The sequence below is a fragment of the Anomaloglossus baeobatrachus genome, chromosome 2, assembly GCF_048569485.1.
Source record: "Anomaloglossus baeobatrachus isolate aAnoBae1 chromosome 2, aAnoBae1.hap1, whole genome shotgun sequence".
In the NCBI taxonomy this organism is placed as follows: Eukaryota; Metazoa; Chordata; class Amphibia; order Anura; family Aromobatidae; genus Anomaloglossus; species Anomaloglossus baeobatrachus.
Window position 1 is genome coordinate 561,552,379 of NC_134354.1, and position 17,491 is coordinate 561,569,869.

The window sequence follows — 17,491 nt, forward strand, 5'->3', positions numbered from 1 at the left end:
AAATGAAGGCAGAGAGACCCACATACTAGCAACAATTGAAGTTTGCTGCAATAAAGACCTGGCCAAAGATCACAAAGGAGGAGATTTCTATGCTTTCAAATTTCAGGCAATCATTTACTGCAACGGATTCTCTACAAAGTATTAAATGTGAACATTTTATTTACAGTAAAGTAAATTTGTCCAATTACTTATGAGCCCCTGAAATGAGAAAGTTTTGTAGAAAAATAGTTGCAATAGTTACACATTTCACTGGTTATTTTTGTTCAACTCCTTTATTTTAGCCTGAAAGTCTCCACTTCAGTTGCATGAATTGTTTCATTTTAAATATAAAAATAAAATTAGTGACGTTTAGAGCTCAAATCATGAAGATTCGGTCAATATTCAAGTATTTTTGGACCCAACTGTATTGATACACCCACACTACACTAGAGGCATTTATACACAGCCATAATGAAAAAAAATCTTGATGGGAGTGTTTCTTTAAGGATCCCAGTAAGATATTTTTTGCGCTAGTTATAGAAAGATATTTCAATCTTATGAAATGCAAAATGTTTAATTTGTGATTGTGAAAAGGTTTACTTCTCTATTAATTGACTATACTGAAAAGTTAATTTTGTGACTGTATTCTACTGCTGGAATTTTACATGTTTAAAGGGAATCTGTCAGCAGGTTTTTGCTATGTAAGCTGAAGACAGCATACTGCTAAGGTTAACATAGAAATTTCTGGGATGCCTGTCTCGTCAAGATCCGATCTGTTGTTTATTTGCTATGTTTATTTAAGCAACAGGACTTCTCATTGCTTGGATTACAATGTCATGTGCACAACAGTCCGACACGTCCCCTCTTCTTATTGACACCTCACTGTCAATGTACAATCTCTATTGAAAGCCTGGTATGGGCGGGACAGCTCTCTCAGCTTTGCTAGATGACTAAACCTAAAAATTCTGATTGTGTCAGAACAGCTGCACCCAGAAACCAAAGTGATAAATTGTTGGATTTAGGATCTGTTTGCCTACATCATGCTGCTCTCAGATGAAACCTAAACCTGCTGACAGATTCCCTTTAAGGCTGTGTGCCCAGGATCAGGGTTCACAGTGTTTTGGACGCAGTGCCAAAATGCTACGTACAGTACAAGCACAGTTGATTGAATTTCTGGAAATCCCATGCCCATTGTGCTTGTTTTTCATGCAGAATAAACTGACATGCCGCAGGCTTCCCAAGCTGCAGCATGTCAATTTATTGCTGCGGAGCTGCGAGTATTCTCTGCAGGGAGAAGAGCGAGAGACCGCAGCGCAACTTACTCTGATCATGGGCACGGCCAGCTGCGTTCTTTTGCAAGGAGCATTCACGACCCCACAGGAGAGGACATGCTGCGCCCAGAACGCAGCATGTCCGGATCGTGAGCACATAGCTTAAGAGTTTATCTGACTACCAGTTAGCAGGGCAAACACAATCTGTTCTCATTCTACCTAGTCTGTACATCAAGCCTCAAGAATAAAAAATGAGCTTCAAAGCAAATGAGCAGTGTCATTAATTTTCGTCTTTTGTCTGCACATGAGCAAAGTTTAATGTTTAATATTTTTGTGTTTCATGATTGCTGTACCTCTCCGATCATTTTACATTTTATATAGTTAATAATAAGATTGATGAGATTAACTGATGAAACAGTAAAATTATCTTTTGACTCTGAATGTTATCATAACAGTATAGGCTCATTTATTATATTTCATTATCTATATTACACTGAACAAAAATATAAACTGAACACTTGTTTTTCCTTCCAGTTTTCATAAGCTGAACTGAAAGCTCTATGACTTTTTCTATGTACACAAAAGCCTTTTTTTCCCCTCAAATATTGTTTACAAACTTGTCTGTTTTTGAGCACTTCTCATTTGCCGAGATATTCCATCCACCTCACAGGTGTGGCATATCAAGATGCTGATTAAACAGCATGATTATTGCACAGGTGTGCCTTATGCTGGCCACAAGAAAAGGCCACTCCAAAATGTGCACTTTCATCACAGAGCACAATGCCACAGATGTCTTAAGTTTTATGGGAGCATGCTAACTGCAGGAATGTCCATAAGAGCTGTTGCCCGTGAATTTGATGTTCATTTCTCTATCATAAGTCATCTCCAAAGGTGTTTCAGAGAATTTGGTAGTACATCAAACCGGCTTCACAACCACAGACCTTGTGTAACCACACTAGCTCTGGACTTCAACGTTCAGCATCTTTACTTTCAAGATCATCTGAGACCAGCCACTGGGACAGCTGCTGCCACATTCGGTCTGCATAACCAAAGAATTTCTGCACAAACTGTCAGAGACCTTCTCTGGGGAGTTCATTTTTGTGCTTGTCGTTCTCATCGTGGTCTCCTTACTACAGTTCGCTGTTGTAACCGAGTTAAGTGGGCAAATGCTCACATTCAGTGGCGTGTGGCACTTTGGAGAGGTGTTCTCTTCATGGATGAATCCTGGTTTTTACTGTACAGAGCGAATGGCAGACTACATTTATGATGTTGTGTGGGTGAGTGGTTTGCTGTCGTCAATGTTATGAATCAAGTGGTTCATGGTGGCAGTGGGGTTATGGTATGGGCAGGTGGATATTATGCACAACAAACACAGGTGCATCTTATTGATGCCATTTTGAATGCAGAGATATATCGTGACGAGATCCCGAGGCTTATTGTTGTGCAACTCATCCACTACCATCATCTCATGTTGCAGTATGATAGTGCACGGCCCCATGTTGCAAGGATCTGTACACAATTCCTGCAAGCTGAAAACATCCCAGTTCTTGCATGGCCAGTGAAAATCTTTGGGATCCTCTAGATCGGCGTATACGACAGTGTGTTCAAGTTCCTACCATTGGAGAGGAATGGACCAACATTCCACAGGGCACAATCAACAACCTAATCAGTTCTATGTGAAGGCGATACGTTGCACTGCGTGGGGAAAATGGTGGTCACACCAGATACTGACTGGTTTTCTAAACCCCCACCCACCACCCGGCCCCGCCCAGTGAGGTGGATAGATTTTTTTGGCATAGGAAAAACGCCTAATAACACAAATTCAGACAAATTTGAGAACAATATTTGAGCGAAAAAGGCCTTTTGTTGACATAGAAAGTGTCTTTGAGTTCAGCTCAGCAAAAAATGGAAACCAAAGAAAAAGTGCTGTGTTTATATTTTGTTCAGTGTAAGTACTGTTTGGAATAGTCTTAAACTGATACTTTTTCATGGTGTTTATTTTTTTACTTTACTGTTTTAGGATCCATACAAATCTTTTGGCCTACCATCTATTGGTCGTCTTTCCCAGTACGGTGAACCACACCATTTGCCAGGGGTATGTTCAAATATCTTGTTGCAATTTCATTATTATTACATTTTGCCTGAATAAAGGCTGTAGTGTGGTGGTAATTAGCATGATAGCATAGATATTACTTTATATTGTGACACAGCCGGCTTATGACTGACCAAGCATTTTTGTCAGTGGAACACTTTGCATAGTGTGTTTGTTCATCAATTTTCTGGTGCATAAAAAGAACAAATAGGTCTCCCTTTTCTGTGCAATGAAAGTAGAATTGGTATAACTGTGACCCTGTGTTTTGCTTGGAAGCTGTCAGGGGCTATACCATCTGTGTGTAAGATTACTCAGACTGATTACTTACATGGAATAGTGGAGAATTCAAAATTTAAAGATGTTATTGGATATGTGATTTATTTCACTTCTTAAAATTGTTTTCCCCATATTCTTTCTTATGGGACCTGACCCTTTCTTGGCTCAGAGACTTCATGCTGTGTTCAAAGCCTGTGAGTAGAAAAAAATTGCAAGGGTTTAACAGGCATTATGTCTTGCTAAATATTAGAAGCGAAAACATACATTAGAGGCTGTGCTTAAGCATCACTTGTGAACGTCAAGCAAGGGACTCAATGAATTAAAATGTACGCTAATTATTCAGACTTTTTTTTCCCACGTTTTTTTTTTTATTTTAATAGCTAACAAGATGTCAAACATTTTGCCCTTGCAAGTTTCTGCAATTTGCAGTTTTCAAACGTGAGACCTGTTGAAAGTACAAGTGATAATGGACAAGACCGTACCTCCTACGGACAATGTCCCATCAAATCTTTCTTCAATTAATGCTGCAGCAGGAGTTTTGTGTAATAACATTTGTGCTTGCAATCTATCTGGGGGAAAAGGAAAAAAACTATTAAAATGCTTTAAATAATCCATGCACTGCTGTTATTTGCTTATATGAATGTAGGATGTCAGCTAAATGGGCCAAGGGGATAGATCGTGTTTGGGTGTAGGGGAGTGCACACTAAGCTTTGTCTATCATTATTGCTGGGAGCAATCAAATTGATGCCAGCAGGACAGTAGACGCGTTGACAGCTGTAATTATGTATCTCCATGGTGATCACTTTTGGCATGTCATGGAGGCCCACTTGTCCCCTCCCTTGCAAGCATTTAATCAGATTGGGCTGTCACTTGTCAGGTAGACCTGGCGGGCTGGGAGTTGTGTTTTAAGGGAGAGGTGAATTGAAAATGAAGGGTGGGAGATGCCTGCAAGCTTCCCTTGGTATGTTACCGTCCAGGCAAAATGCAGTTTAATTATGCCAGAGGCTTCAGCACTGTGGTAAGGACATCAAGGCTATTGATGTCTTGTGTAATGAGAGCAGATATTCTTAGTCAGCAGCATCTTTTTCTTCTAATTGTTGAATTAATTGCAAGTAAGATAATTATGTTTTCACAGGGTTCCTTCTTTAAACAGAGTTTTCAATTAACCGTGGTGTTGTAATGATTTAATAACAAATATGGTCACTTGTAAATGCTCTCATGCTCATCCTATAAAATGGCTATGCTTAAAGGGAGTCGGTCACTCTAAAACTGCAAATTCAGCTACCTAAATAATAAAAGCAGGGACTTGGCCCCTATCAAATTCATTTCAGTAATATACTTATTAGGGATATAGTTGCGGCAAAATTTACTTTTAAAAGGAATCTGTCATCAGATTTTTGCCACCTAATGTGAGAACTGCATAATGTGGGGGTAGAGATCCTGATTCCAGTGGTGTTTCACTTACTGGGCTGCTTAGTATAGTTTTGATACAATCACTGATTAATTTACAGCAGATTATCATTAGAGGACTACTTGACCTGCTTTATCAAAACAACAGCAAACCGCTCAGTAAGTGACCCATCACTAGAATCAGGGTCTCTGTCTCTACTTAATGATGCTTTTAAATGGTGGAGCAAAAGCCTGGTGACAGATTCCCTTTAATCCATATGCAAAGGAAGGAGCTTCAGTGGACCAAAAGTAAGTCGTCTTCTTGCTTTTGGTGTGGTTTAGCAGATCTAAGTTTAATAATTTTTGCATCCATCATTATCACGAAATCCAAGTACTTGTGACATTTCCCCTGCGTGCAAAGCCTTATTATTGTACTATAGTGTATAATTTTTTTATTTTATTTTACTTCTTTACATTTAGTCGTATTCCATAACAGATGGCTTCCCTGGAGACTGCCCCTGAGGAACTCCTTGCAATAGAGTTCATGTTCACTTAGGGGGTTAAGTGTGAAGAGAAATGCCCATTTTGTCTTTACATTTCTTGTATCATTCATTCCTTGTAAAGTGAGTGTATTCTGTGGTTAGAAGGGTCTCATACGGATGGACTTTTCAGTGTGTCATGCTTCTGTCAAAGTTTTCCAGAGGTAGCCAAGCAATTTTTTTTTATTCTTCATAACTAATTGATGAAGAACCTGAGCAACTTTGACCTTTTTGATAGGGTATTTAATTTCAGTAATTAAGGTGTGATTTCTTATTTTGGAATTGCTACCCACTGTTGCCTGAAATACGGTAATTCCTTAGTTGTCCGTTATTGCACCAGAATTGGTCCTAGAGGCAGCTCAAAAAAGTGTTACAGGCAGCGTACTTTGACCCGTCTGTGGACATCACACTGAAGCACAGTGTTCAAAACTTGTCATCTGAGGTTCAGTGTATGGTACAAACACAGACTTTACACAAAAAAATAGAGTTCGGGGTCTTTATGTATGAACACCACTCACGTGAGGATCTCTGTTCTCGGGTACACTCAGTGCTCAGCCCAGTGCGAGCCACTTGCAGTGTTTGACCGGCTCACACTGGGGGTAACAGTATGATTGGATGTAGTATGCGCCACCCCCCCCCAAAAAAAGGGAGAAACCCCGCCCATAAAGCCCCACCTCCAAAAGTGATTTGTTTATGGCTGGCTGCATGTGGGCGCAGACCCAAACTACCAAATTAGTGACTTCCATTGGGTTTCAGGTCAAGGTCAGGTCTCAAACCAATCTTAATTTAAATTTCGGCTAACACTGCCGAACTGAACTTTCACTGGTCCGCTCATCTGTACTTGTCATCCATTATGTCTAGCTCATGCATAAAACCACTGGCTTCACACAACTGAAATATTGGAATTTTCTTACAGTTTTGATTGTAATTGTTTAAAATTATATTATTGTTATTATTAGCTGCTACTATCATGTCAACATACCCTGCACTAGTGTTTACTGAATGTTAGTGCTCATATCAGTGCCTGTTTCAAGGTTAGCTAACATTTTAATCATTGATTCTTCCATTTATAACTCAAGTTACCGTATTTTTCGCTTTATAAGGCGCACCGGATTATAAGACGCACCCCATATTCAGAGGAAAAAAGGTAAAAAAAATATATGGGGTCTGTTTTATAATTCGGTGGTGTCTTACCGCTGTGCTGGGGCTGCATGCTCTCCTCCTCGCTGGCTCTGCGCTGTGCTGCTCTGTTCTGTCCTGGCTCTGCTCCGTGCTGGCTCTGCTTTGCCCCATGCTGGCTCTGCCCCGTGCTAGCTCTGCTTTCTGCATGGTCTGCCTCGTGCTGGCTCTGTTCTGTGAGGGGGCGGTGAGGCACGGGTTATTCTGAACATGTCGGCGGTGAGGGTTTCAAACAAATGGCGCCCGGAGGCAGCGCATGCGCAGAAGGAGCTCCTGAGCCAAAAGCTTCATCTGCGCACGGGCGGACTCTGGGTGCCATTATTTGAAGTCCTTACCACTGATATTGTCAGAATGGCTTTTTGAAAAATTGAAGATGTCACTTTGATACAATGTAAAGTAGTGTGTGTATAGCATGTATAATAGTGTAAATTTTGCGTGCCTGCTAAATAACTCAACACACAGCTATTAATGTCTAAATTGCTGGCAACAAAAAAATTAGTACACCCCTAAGTGAAAATGGCCAAATTATCACGAAAGTGTCTATTTTGTGTGTCAATAATTATTTTCAAGCACTTCATTAACTCTCCTGGGCATAGAGTTCACTTGAGTTTCACAGGAGCCATTGGAATCCTCTTCCTCTCCTCTATGACGACATCATGGAGCTAATGGATGTTAGAGGCCTTGCAGTATTCCAGCTTCCGATTAAAGATGCTCCACAGATGATCAGTAGTGTTTAGGTCTGGAGGTTTGACCAGTCCAGCGCCCATGCTCTGTTTCTTTAGTAAGGCATTGGTCGTCTTTAAGGTGTGTTCAGGGCCATTATCATGATGAAATACTGGCCTGTGGCAAAGTTTTCGAAGAGAGGGGATGTTGTTATGCTTTAGTATGTCACAGTACAAGTTGGCATTCATGGTTCTCTCAATGAACTGTAGCTCCCCGCAGCGGCAGCACTCATGCAGCCCCAAGCCATGACGCTTTCAACACCATGCTTGACTGTAGGTAAGATTCTCTTGTTTTTGTACTCATCACATGGCTGCGATGACATACTTGTCACCATCTGAATCAAATTAGTTTATTTTGGTCTCAACAGTCCACAGGGCATGATTCCAGTAATCTATGTCCTTGGCTGCTTTTCTTCAGCAAATTGTTTGCGGGCTTTCTTGTACGTCATCATTAGAAGAGGCTTCCTTTTTTGAATGATAGGCATGCAGACCAATGCTGTTTAATGCAGTGTATGGTCTGAACACTGACCGGCAGACCTCTCACCCCTGTAAGCTCTGCAGCAATGCTGGAAGCACTGGTACTTCGAAAAGACAAACACTGGATATGATGCTGAGAACATGCACTCAACGTCTTTGGACGACCATGGCGAGGCATGTTTTGAGTGGAACCTATCTTGTTAACTGCTGTATAGTCTTGACCACTGAGCTGCAGCTCCATTTAAGGGTGTTGGCAATCTTATTATAGCCTAGGCCATCTTTATGTACAGGAACAGTTCTTTTTTTTTTTTTAGATCCTCGGATAATGCTTTGCCATAAGGTGCCATTTTAAACTTCCAGTGTGTGTGAGCGATAACACCAAATTTAACACACAATCTCCCCATTCACACCTGAGACCTTGTAAAACTAATGAGTCACATGGCACCAGGGAGGGAAAATGGATAATTGGGCACAATTTGGCCATTTTCACTTTCCTTGTCAGTGGTTTAGATATTATTGGCTGTGTTGAGTTATTTAGAGGGCACAACAAATTTACACTATTGTACAAGCTGCACACAAACTACTTGACATTGTATGAAAGTGTCATATCTTCAGTGGTATCATGTCATTCAGTGGTGTCGCCTTTTGGGCGCTTGTGTCTTACATTTTTAGCTTATAGATAATTATATTTTAATGAATATGTAATAAAAATATATTTTTACTGGTTTTTGTTTAGCTTTAGTTTACCTTAAATTGTTGCCTCCTATTTTTTTTTCGATGTTTTTTTTTTTCCACACATGGTTCACATAGAGGCTTCAATTCTAGTTTTTGTTGGATTAGAAAACCTGTAAAAGTCAAGTGCGCTATCTGTTGTAAACCAAAGCCTGACACTCTTTACTCAGTACAAATTAAAGCCTAAAATGGATGTAACAACCGAATGCCCCATAAAAGATCTTTATACTGACTTTTTGGAAGATTATCATCTATTATTCACACCTTAGAAACAATCTATAACAATAGCATGGGTTAGAAAATGGATTTGATTTGGGGCGTTATGACACCTCTGGGATCAATTTTTGCAGGGTAAGTAGCTTACAATAATATTATCCAAAAACATTATTTCCCATTATTATTGATATATTTTAGTTTTTACTTTCAAGTTATCTTACATTTTAATTTTCTACTATAAAATTTGAGTGTCATTTCATTAAATGTTCTAAACCTATCATCTGTGTTCCATCCTGTACATGTTGTAGACAAGTATTCCTACGTGATCCTTGTCTTGAAACTAAAACCTTCTCATCTATCAGACACATTGTTGACCCTTTCTGCCCTGGTGCACACAGTTGGGCTGCTGTTTTATTAGGAAGGTTCCTTCCCACAGGTGAAAGTGTCTGAGTTTCAAGGCTCCTCCACCCACCAGTAGCAATATGCTGCTGAACCCTGCTGCTGTGTAGCTTTCACTGAATTCCTGTATCCCTTAGATCAGTGGGACATGTCTATCTATCTTGAATATTTTGATTAGCGCATGAATATTCCAGATACCAAAGTTTTACTGAAGCAGTTTAATAAATATTTAGCCCCAGGAACTGCTCATTTAAAATATTTCATAAGGGGCGACCCTTAAAGCCACACTGATGGTGTCCAACTGAGAGAGGAAAACAGGAATCAGCAATATACAAAGGTACTGGCTCATTAACAGCAATCAGTCGATTGTCTTAAGAAATTGTCCTTGTTTTTTCTTCCTACCTCATGTCGTTAAAGAATAACGTGTAATAAGAAGTGTATGATTGTAAACCAACCCAAAAGAGAAAACTGAAACAACCCATCAAGTGATGCTAAAGGTTATGGCAGGGAAAGAATCCAGGACTACCAATACTAGCAATGCCTGTGCTTTTGTATTCAGTCCCTGCAATTCATTGTCAATAAACTGTAGATCTCTGAATTGGGCTGCTTTTGTTAAGGAGATTTTAATTTGTCGGTATATATTTGCAATTTCTTCTGGAATATTTACAAGCAATGTATAAATATGTATGGATAATGTGATTATACCTTTCTGTTACAGAATACAAACTCCGAATTAAGACTATGTTCACACATGGCATTGTATCTTGAGTGCATTTCGGGTGCATCAAAAATGCACCAAAAAGGCACCGCGGCAAAGGCACCGCGGCAAATACGCAATGTGTTTTTACAGCGTTTTTGACGCGTTTTTAACGCGTTTTGCCCATTGCATTTTTTTTTTTAAGTCAAATCTATTGACTGGAAGGCTCAAAAACGCTGTAAAAAGAATTGACATGCTGCCAACAAAAGATGCCCAGTGTGGACAGAAAAAATTGAAATCTCAAAGACTTAGCTGGGAGAAGAAAATGCATGCATTTTGGTGAACTTTTGTGACCTCAAAAACGCACCAAAGATGCAACAAAAAATGCACAAAAGATGCCACATGTGAACATAGCCTAAAGGTTTTCCGGGACTATATAATTTTAAAGTATATGCCTTTCCGATTCCTTGAAGTCGAACCACTGGGATCCTCACTGATTCAGCAGATCCAGAGCTCTGAAAATGGAACAATGGTCGTTCATACACCAGAGATAGCTCAGCTATATGATTGGTTGGTCTTTGGCGCCCCCATAAAATAAATGCGGCAGTGCGTGTGATTGACCTTTGCTCCACTCGCACTGCTCTTTAGAGGCCTGGTTTTTAGGATTCGTGGGAAGCTTTTTGGTTGGACTCAAGTGATCAGGAAGTGTTTTTCCCTGTCTTTTATAGATAGGGGATGTCATGCCGTTATCAGCATCCCCACACTGTCCTGTCCCCTCCTCCCAGCTTAAACGCCGACATATCCACCCTCCCAGCTGCTGGCATCTGGTCTGTTCTCTGCCGCTGACTCCCAGGGTCTGCGCACCTATGGGAGGTGCCTGAGCTACTTGGTCTATTGCTAGCGACATGCTTCCCATTGTCCTCTTCTGTCCTGAATCTTGAGATTATGCCTGTACCAGTACCTGCTGTACCTGACTTACCTGTTGTAACTCCAATGCCTGCTCTACCTACCATACCTGTTGCACCTCCTACACCAGCCTTAACCCGTGCACTAGCTTGAACCAGCTGTCCAGTGTATATATATATGTGTGTGTGTGTGTGTGTGTGTATATGTGTGTATATGTGTGTATATATACAGTCATATGAAAAAGTTTGGGCACCCCTATTAATGTTAACTTTTTTTTCTTTATAACAATTTGGGTTTTTGCAACAGCTATTTCAGTTTCATATATCTAATAACTGATGGACTGAGTAATGTTTCTGGATTGAAATGAGGTTTATTGTACTAACAGAAAATGTGCAATCCGCATTTAAACAAAATTTGACCGGTGCAAAAGTATGGGCACCTCAACATAAACGTGACATTAATATTTTGTAGATCCTCCTTTTGCAAAAATAACAGCCTTTAGTCGCTTCCTGTAGCTTTTAATGAGTTCCTGGATCCTGGATGAAGGTATATTTGACCATTCCTGTTTACAAAACAATTCCAGTTCAGTTAAGTTTGATGGTCGCCGAGCATGGACAGCACGCTTCAAATCATCCCACAGATTTTCAATGATATTCAGGTCTGGGGACTGGGATGGCCATTCCAGAACATTGTAATTGTTTCTCTGCATGAATGCCTGAGTAGATTTGGACCGGTGCTTTGGATCATTGTCTTGCTGAAATATCCATCCCCTGCTTAACTTCAACTTCGTCACTGATTCTTGCACATTATTGTCAAGAATCTGCTGATACTGACTTGAATCCATGCGACCCTCAACTTTAACAAGATTCCCGGTGCCGGCATTGGCCACACAGCCCCAAAGCATGATGAATCCTCCACCAAATTTTACTGTGGGTAGCAAGTGCTTTTTTTGCCTCCATGCATAACGCCTTTATGTATGACCAAACAACTCTATCTTTGTTTCATCAGTCCACAGGACGTTCTTCCAAAATGTAACTGGCTTGTCCAAATGTGCTTTTGCATACCTAAGGCAACTCTGTTTGTGCCGTACTTGCAGAAACTGCTTCTTTCGCATCACTCTCCCATACAGCTTCTTCTTGTGCAACGTGCACTGTATTGTTGCCTAATGCACATTGACACCATCTGCAGCAAGATGATGCTGCAGGTCTTTGGAGGTGGTCTGTGGATTGTCCTTAACTGTTCTCAGTATTCTTCTTCTCTGCCTTTCTGATATTTTTCTTGGCCTGCCACTTCTGGGCTTAACAAGAACTGTACCTGTGTTCTTCCATTTCCTTACTGTGTTCCTCACAGTGCAAACTGACAGTTTAAATCTCTGAGACAACTTTTTGTATCCTTCCCCTGAACAACTATGTTGAATAATCTTTGTTTTCAGATCATTTGAGAGTGGTTTTGAGGAGCCCATGATGCCACTCTTCATAGGAGATTCAAATAGGACAACAACTTGCAAGTGGCCACCTTAAATACCTTTTCTCATGATTGGATACACCTGCCTATGAAGTTCAAAGCTCAATGAGGTTACAAAACCAATTTAGTGCTTTAGTAAGTCAGTAAAAAGTAGTTAGGAGTGTTCAAATCAAGAAATTGATAAGGGTGCCCATACTTTTGCACCGGTCAAGTTTTCTTTAAATGCGGATTGCACATTTTCTTTTAGTACAATAAACCTCATTTCAATCCAGAAATATTACTCAGTCCATCAGTTATTAGATATATGAAACTGAAATAGCTGTTGCAAAAACCCAAATTGTTATAAAGAAAAAAGGTTAACATTAATAGGGGTGCCCAAACATTTTCATATGACTGTATATATATATAATGTATATCTAATATATTAAGCTCAGTGTATGTATGTGTGTGCGTGTGTATATCCGCATCTCGCACTGTCGCATTTACAATCACGAAATTTTGCACAGACGCCTCATGTGACCCAGGGAACATCATAGACTATGTTTTGATGGGAAAATTTAACCCCGCGTTTTACAGTTAATCTCCAAAATCCTGCTTCCATTAAACTAAATGGAGGTGGGAGCTATAGGCTATTGATAGCAACGGTCAGTGGTTGCTGTAGGAACAAAATAAACTGTTAGTATAAGAAGCTTATGTGGGAGGTAATATGATGTTGGTGGGGAGACGGATAGAGAGAGACTGAAAGAGACAGACAGACGGGCAAAGAGACAGACCGGGCAAAGAGACAGACCGGAGAAAAGAGGAGAAAGCGATCATAAAAGCCCAAACACATGATTGAGTACAAATTTAATTTTTATTATCATTAAATATAATTATTCAATAGTGCAGGTAATGTTAGGGAACAACAATATATGCTTGGTAACTGTTATGCTCAAGACAGGATCATATCTTAAATGTGAATACATTACATGAAATGATCATATAAATCTGCAATCAATTTTTGTGGTTTCAGTTACTCCCAATATTGTAAAAGTTAGTAAGAAAATACTTGGAGGGTTCAATTACCTTCCTTACAAACACTGAGCTGATAGTTTAATGAGCAAAAGTGGTTTACTCAAAGCCTGTATGTACGGACCGCAATCAGTTATACATACACCGCTAGATATATATAGATGGTCAATACTAATTAAATATCTACCACATAAGTCGGCTCACATGTAAGCACAACGACTGTCACATTATATCCAGATAAATCTCAATGTATCTATACCATCTACAATACATTCAGAGGTGACTAGTATGTCTGACCGGATAACGTTGGAATACTACATATACAATGCTTTCAAATCACATACATTGAGCAGTAAAAAGCACTAGATGTCCGTAGTTACCGGCTACCACCACCAGATGTCACTTTAACTATACTATAAATAAATCACCACACTGATCACCTGTATACGTCCAGGCTTCAGTCACAATGTTAACAATAATACATATAGGTGACTAGCCGTGTCCCAACATAGTCGCATCAGGGACATCCATCAATCAGTGTGATATGAGCATAAGGAGCATAAAGAAACCATAAGAGATTACCTGTCACGAGCATGAAACACCCAACACGTGTTTCGATAGACTCTTCGTCAAGGGGCGTCAGACTGGGCAAAGAGACAGACCGGGCAAAGAGACAGACCGGGCAAAGAGACAGACCGGGCAAAGAGACAGACCGGGCAAAGAGACAGACCGGGCAAAGAGACAGACCGGGCAAAGAGACAGACCTGGAAAGAGGCAGACCTTGAAAGAGACAGACAAAGAGACAGACAAAGACAGATGGGGAAAGAGGCAGACAAAGACAGACTGGGAAAGAGGCAGACAAAGACAGACTGGGAAAGAGGCAGACAAAGACAGACGGGGAAAGAGGCAGACAAAGACAGACAGGGAAAGAGGCAGACAAAGACAGACGAGGAAAGAGACTGGGAGAGAGACAGTTACTATCCCGGTATATACAGTGTGTATGTGTGTGTGCGTGTGTATATATATATATATATATATATATATATATATATATATATATATATATATATATATATATATATATATATATACAGTACAGACCAAAGGTTTAGACACACCTTCTCATTCAAAGAGTTTTCTTTATTTTCATGACTCTGAAAATTGTAGATTCACATTGAAGGCATCAAAACTATGAATTAAAACATGTGGAATGAAATACTTAGAAGTGTGAAACAACTGAAAATATGTCTTATATTCTAGGTTATTCAAAGTAGCCACCTTTTGCTTTGATTACTGCTTTGCACACACTTGGCATTCTCTTGATGGGCTTCAAGAGGTAGTCACCGGAAATGGTCTTCCAACAGTCTTGAAGGAGTTCCCAGAGATGCCCTTTTGCCTTCACTCTACAGTCCAGCTCACCCCAAACCATCTCGATTGGGTTCAGGTCTGGTGACTATGGAGGCCAGGTCATCTGGTGTAGCACCCATCACTTTCCTCCTTAGTCAAATAGCCCTTACACAGCCTGGAGGTGTGTTTGGGGTCATTGTCCATTTATTGAAAAATAAATGATGGTCCAACTAAACGCAAACCCGATGGAATAGCATGCCGCTGCAAGATGCTGTGGTAGGCATGCTGGTTCTGTATGCCTTCAATTTTGAATAAATCCCCAACAGTGTCACCAGTAAAGCACCCCCCACACCATCACACCTCCTCTTCCCTGCTTCACGGTGGGAACCAGGCATGTAGAGTCCGTCCGTTTACCTTTTCTACAAAGACACGGTGGTTGGATCCAAAGATCTCAAATTTGGACTCATCAGACCAAATCACAGATTTCCACTAGTGTAATGTCCATTCCTTGTGTTGTTTAGCCCAAACAAGTCTTTTCTGCTTGTTGCCTGTCTTGGTTTCCTAGCAGCTATTTTACCATGAAGGCCTGCTGCACAAAATCTGCTCTAAACAGTTGTTCTAGAGTTGTGTCTGCTGCTAGAACTCCGTGTGGCATTGACCTGATCTCTAATATGAGCTGCTGTTAACCTGCGATTTCTGAGGCTGGTGACTCGGATAAACTTATCCTCCACAGAAGAGGTGACTCTTGGTCTTCCTTTCCTGGGGCAGTCCTCATGTGAGCCAGTTTCTTTGTAGCGTTTAATGGTGTTTGCCACTGCTTTTTGGGCTAAAGAACAAAAGGAATGGACATTAGACCAGTGGAAATCTGTGCTTTGGTCTGATAAGTCCAAATTTGAGATCTTTTGAGATTTGAGATCACAACCACCGTGTCTTTGTGCGACGCAGATGGACTCTACATGCCTGGTTCCCACCGTGAAGCATGGAGGAAAAGGTGTGGGGGTGCTTTGCTCGTGACATTGTTGGGGATTTATTCAAAATTGAAGGCATACTGAACCAGCATGGCTACCACAGCATCTTGCAGCGGCATGCTATTCCATCCGGTTTGCGTTTAGTTGGACCATCATTTCTTTTTCAATAAATGGACAATGACCCCAAACACACCTCCAGGCTGTGTAAGGGCTATTTGGCTAAGGAGGAGAGTGATGGGTGCTACACCAGATGACCTGGCCTCCACAGTCACCAGACATGAACCCAATCGAGATGGTTTGGGGTGAGCTGGACTGCAGAGTGAAGGCAAAAGGGCCAACAAGTGCTAAGCATCTCTGGGAACTCCTTCAAGACTGTTGGAAGACCATTTCCGGTGACTACCTCTTGAAGCTCATCAAGAGAATGCCAAGTGTGTGCAAAGCAGTGATCAAAGCAAAAGGTGGCTACTTTGAATAACCTAGAATATAAGAGATATTTTCAGTTGTTTCACACTTTTTTGGTAAGTATTTCATTCCACATGTTTTAATTCATGGTTTTGATGCCTTCAATGTGAATCTACAATTTTCAGAGTCATGAAAATAAAGAAAACTCTTTGAATGAGAAGGTGTGTCCAAACGTTTGGTCTGTACTGTGTGTGTGTGTATATATATATATATGTGTATATATATATATATATATATATATATATATATATATATATATATATATATATATAATTTATTATGTGTGTGTGTATATATCTATATATATATCTTGGTGCTCAGAAGTCTGGCATAAAGAAAACTATATATTTCATACTTCTGCAACTCTATAGTGAAACTGGTTGAACATATATGTTTTTTGTAATCCCTCATTGTATGCCATACTCCTTTTTGAATGTCCCAAGTGTATAAATTGTTATGGTATGTGCATTTTTGATATTTTGTTTTACAGCATAACCATACCTATACCAGTACAGTGTGTAGAATGGTGAACAGGTTTCTAAGTTCATTAACTTCCAATGCAAGTTCACACAGACTTAAATTTTACTTTTTAAGATTTATTATTTTTTAATTTAATTCAGTGTCTTGAAAAGGGCCTTTTGAGTGCATCTTTAGCTTCTAATACTTTATTGGCCAGCCTTTACTTTTGATCACCAACTTGCATCTCTGTGGCATTGAGTGAACAAGCTTCTGCAGATGTTCACGAGTGATGATGTGGTTCCAGGCCTGTATCAGAGCCTCAATCAACTCTCTCTTGGTCCTTGGCTGTTTTTTAGATATCTCTATTGATACATTGTGCCACAAATTTTCAATTGGATTGAGGTCCAGGGACTGGGCTGACCAGTCAATAGTATCCACCTTGTTCTTTTTTTTTTCCCATTCCGTTACTGTCTTAGCTCTGTGACAAGGAGCACTATCATCCTGGAAGATATAATCCCCTGAAAACAAGTGTTGAGCAGAAGGCAGCATTTTCTTATTAAGGATGTCTATGTATTTTTTTGCATTAACCATACCCTCCACAATATGAAGCCTTCCAACACCATTGGCTGCCATACAGCCCCAGACCATTACTTTCATCGGATGTTTCACAGAGAAGCTCAAACACTCTGGCTTGTACTCTTCATGTGGAAACCTTCTCACATAAGACTTGCGATCATTTCCTAAAATGCAAAAAGTGCTTTATCACTAAATAGCACTTTTTCCCACTCCTCCTTCCTCCATTTTGAATATTTCAATGCCCACAGTTTTCGCCTTTGTCTTTGTATGGCTGTCATCAATGGCTTCTATCGGGCCTTGCACTCTCTCAGTCCTGCTTCCAAGCATCTC

The 17,491-nt window shown here is 40.2% G+C and overlaps 1 protein-coding gene across 1 annotated transcript in view; it reads left to right on the forward strand.

Annotated features, from left to right (window-relative positions):
* The window catches only part of PCCA (propionyl-CoA carboxylase subunit alpha), a 926,251-nt gene that overhangs the window by 509,540 nt on the left and 399,220 nt on the right, over window positions 1-17,491 (forward strand). Inside the window, exon 14 of the mRNA XM_075336705.1 lies at window positions 3,271-3,345. Within this exon, the coding sequence (XP_075192820.1) occupies window positions 3,271-3,345 (75 nt within the window). The remainder of the gene's footprint in view (window positions 1-3,270; window positions 3,346-17,491) is intronic.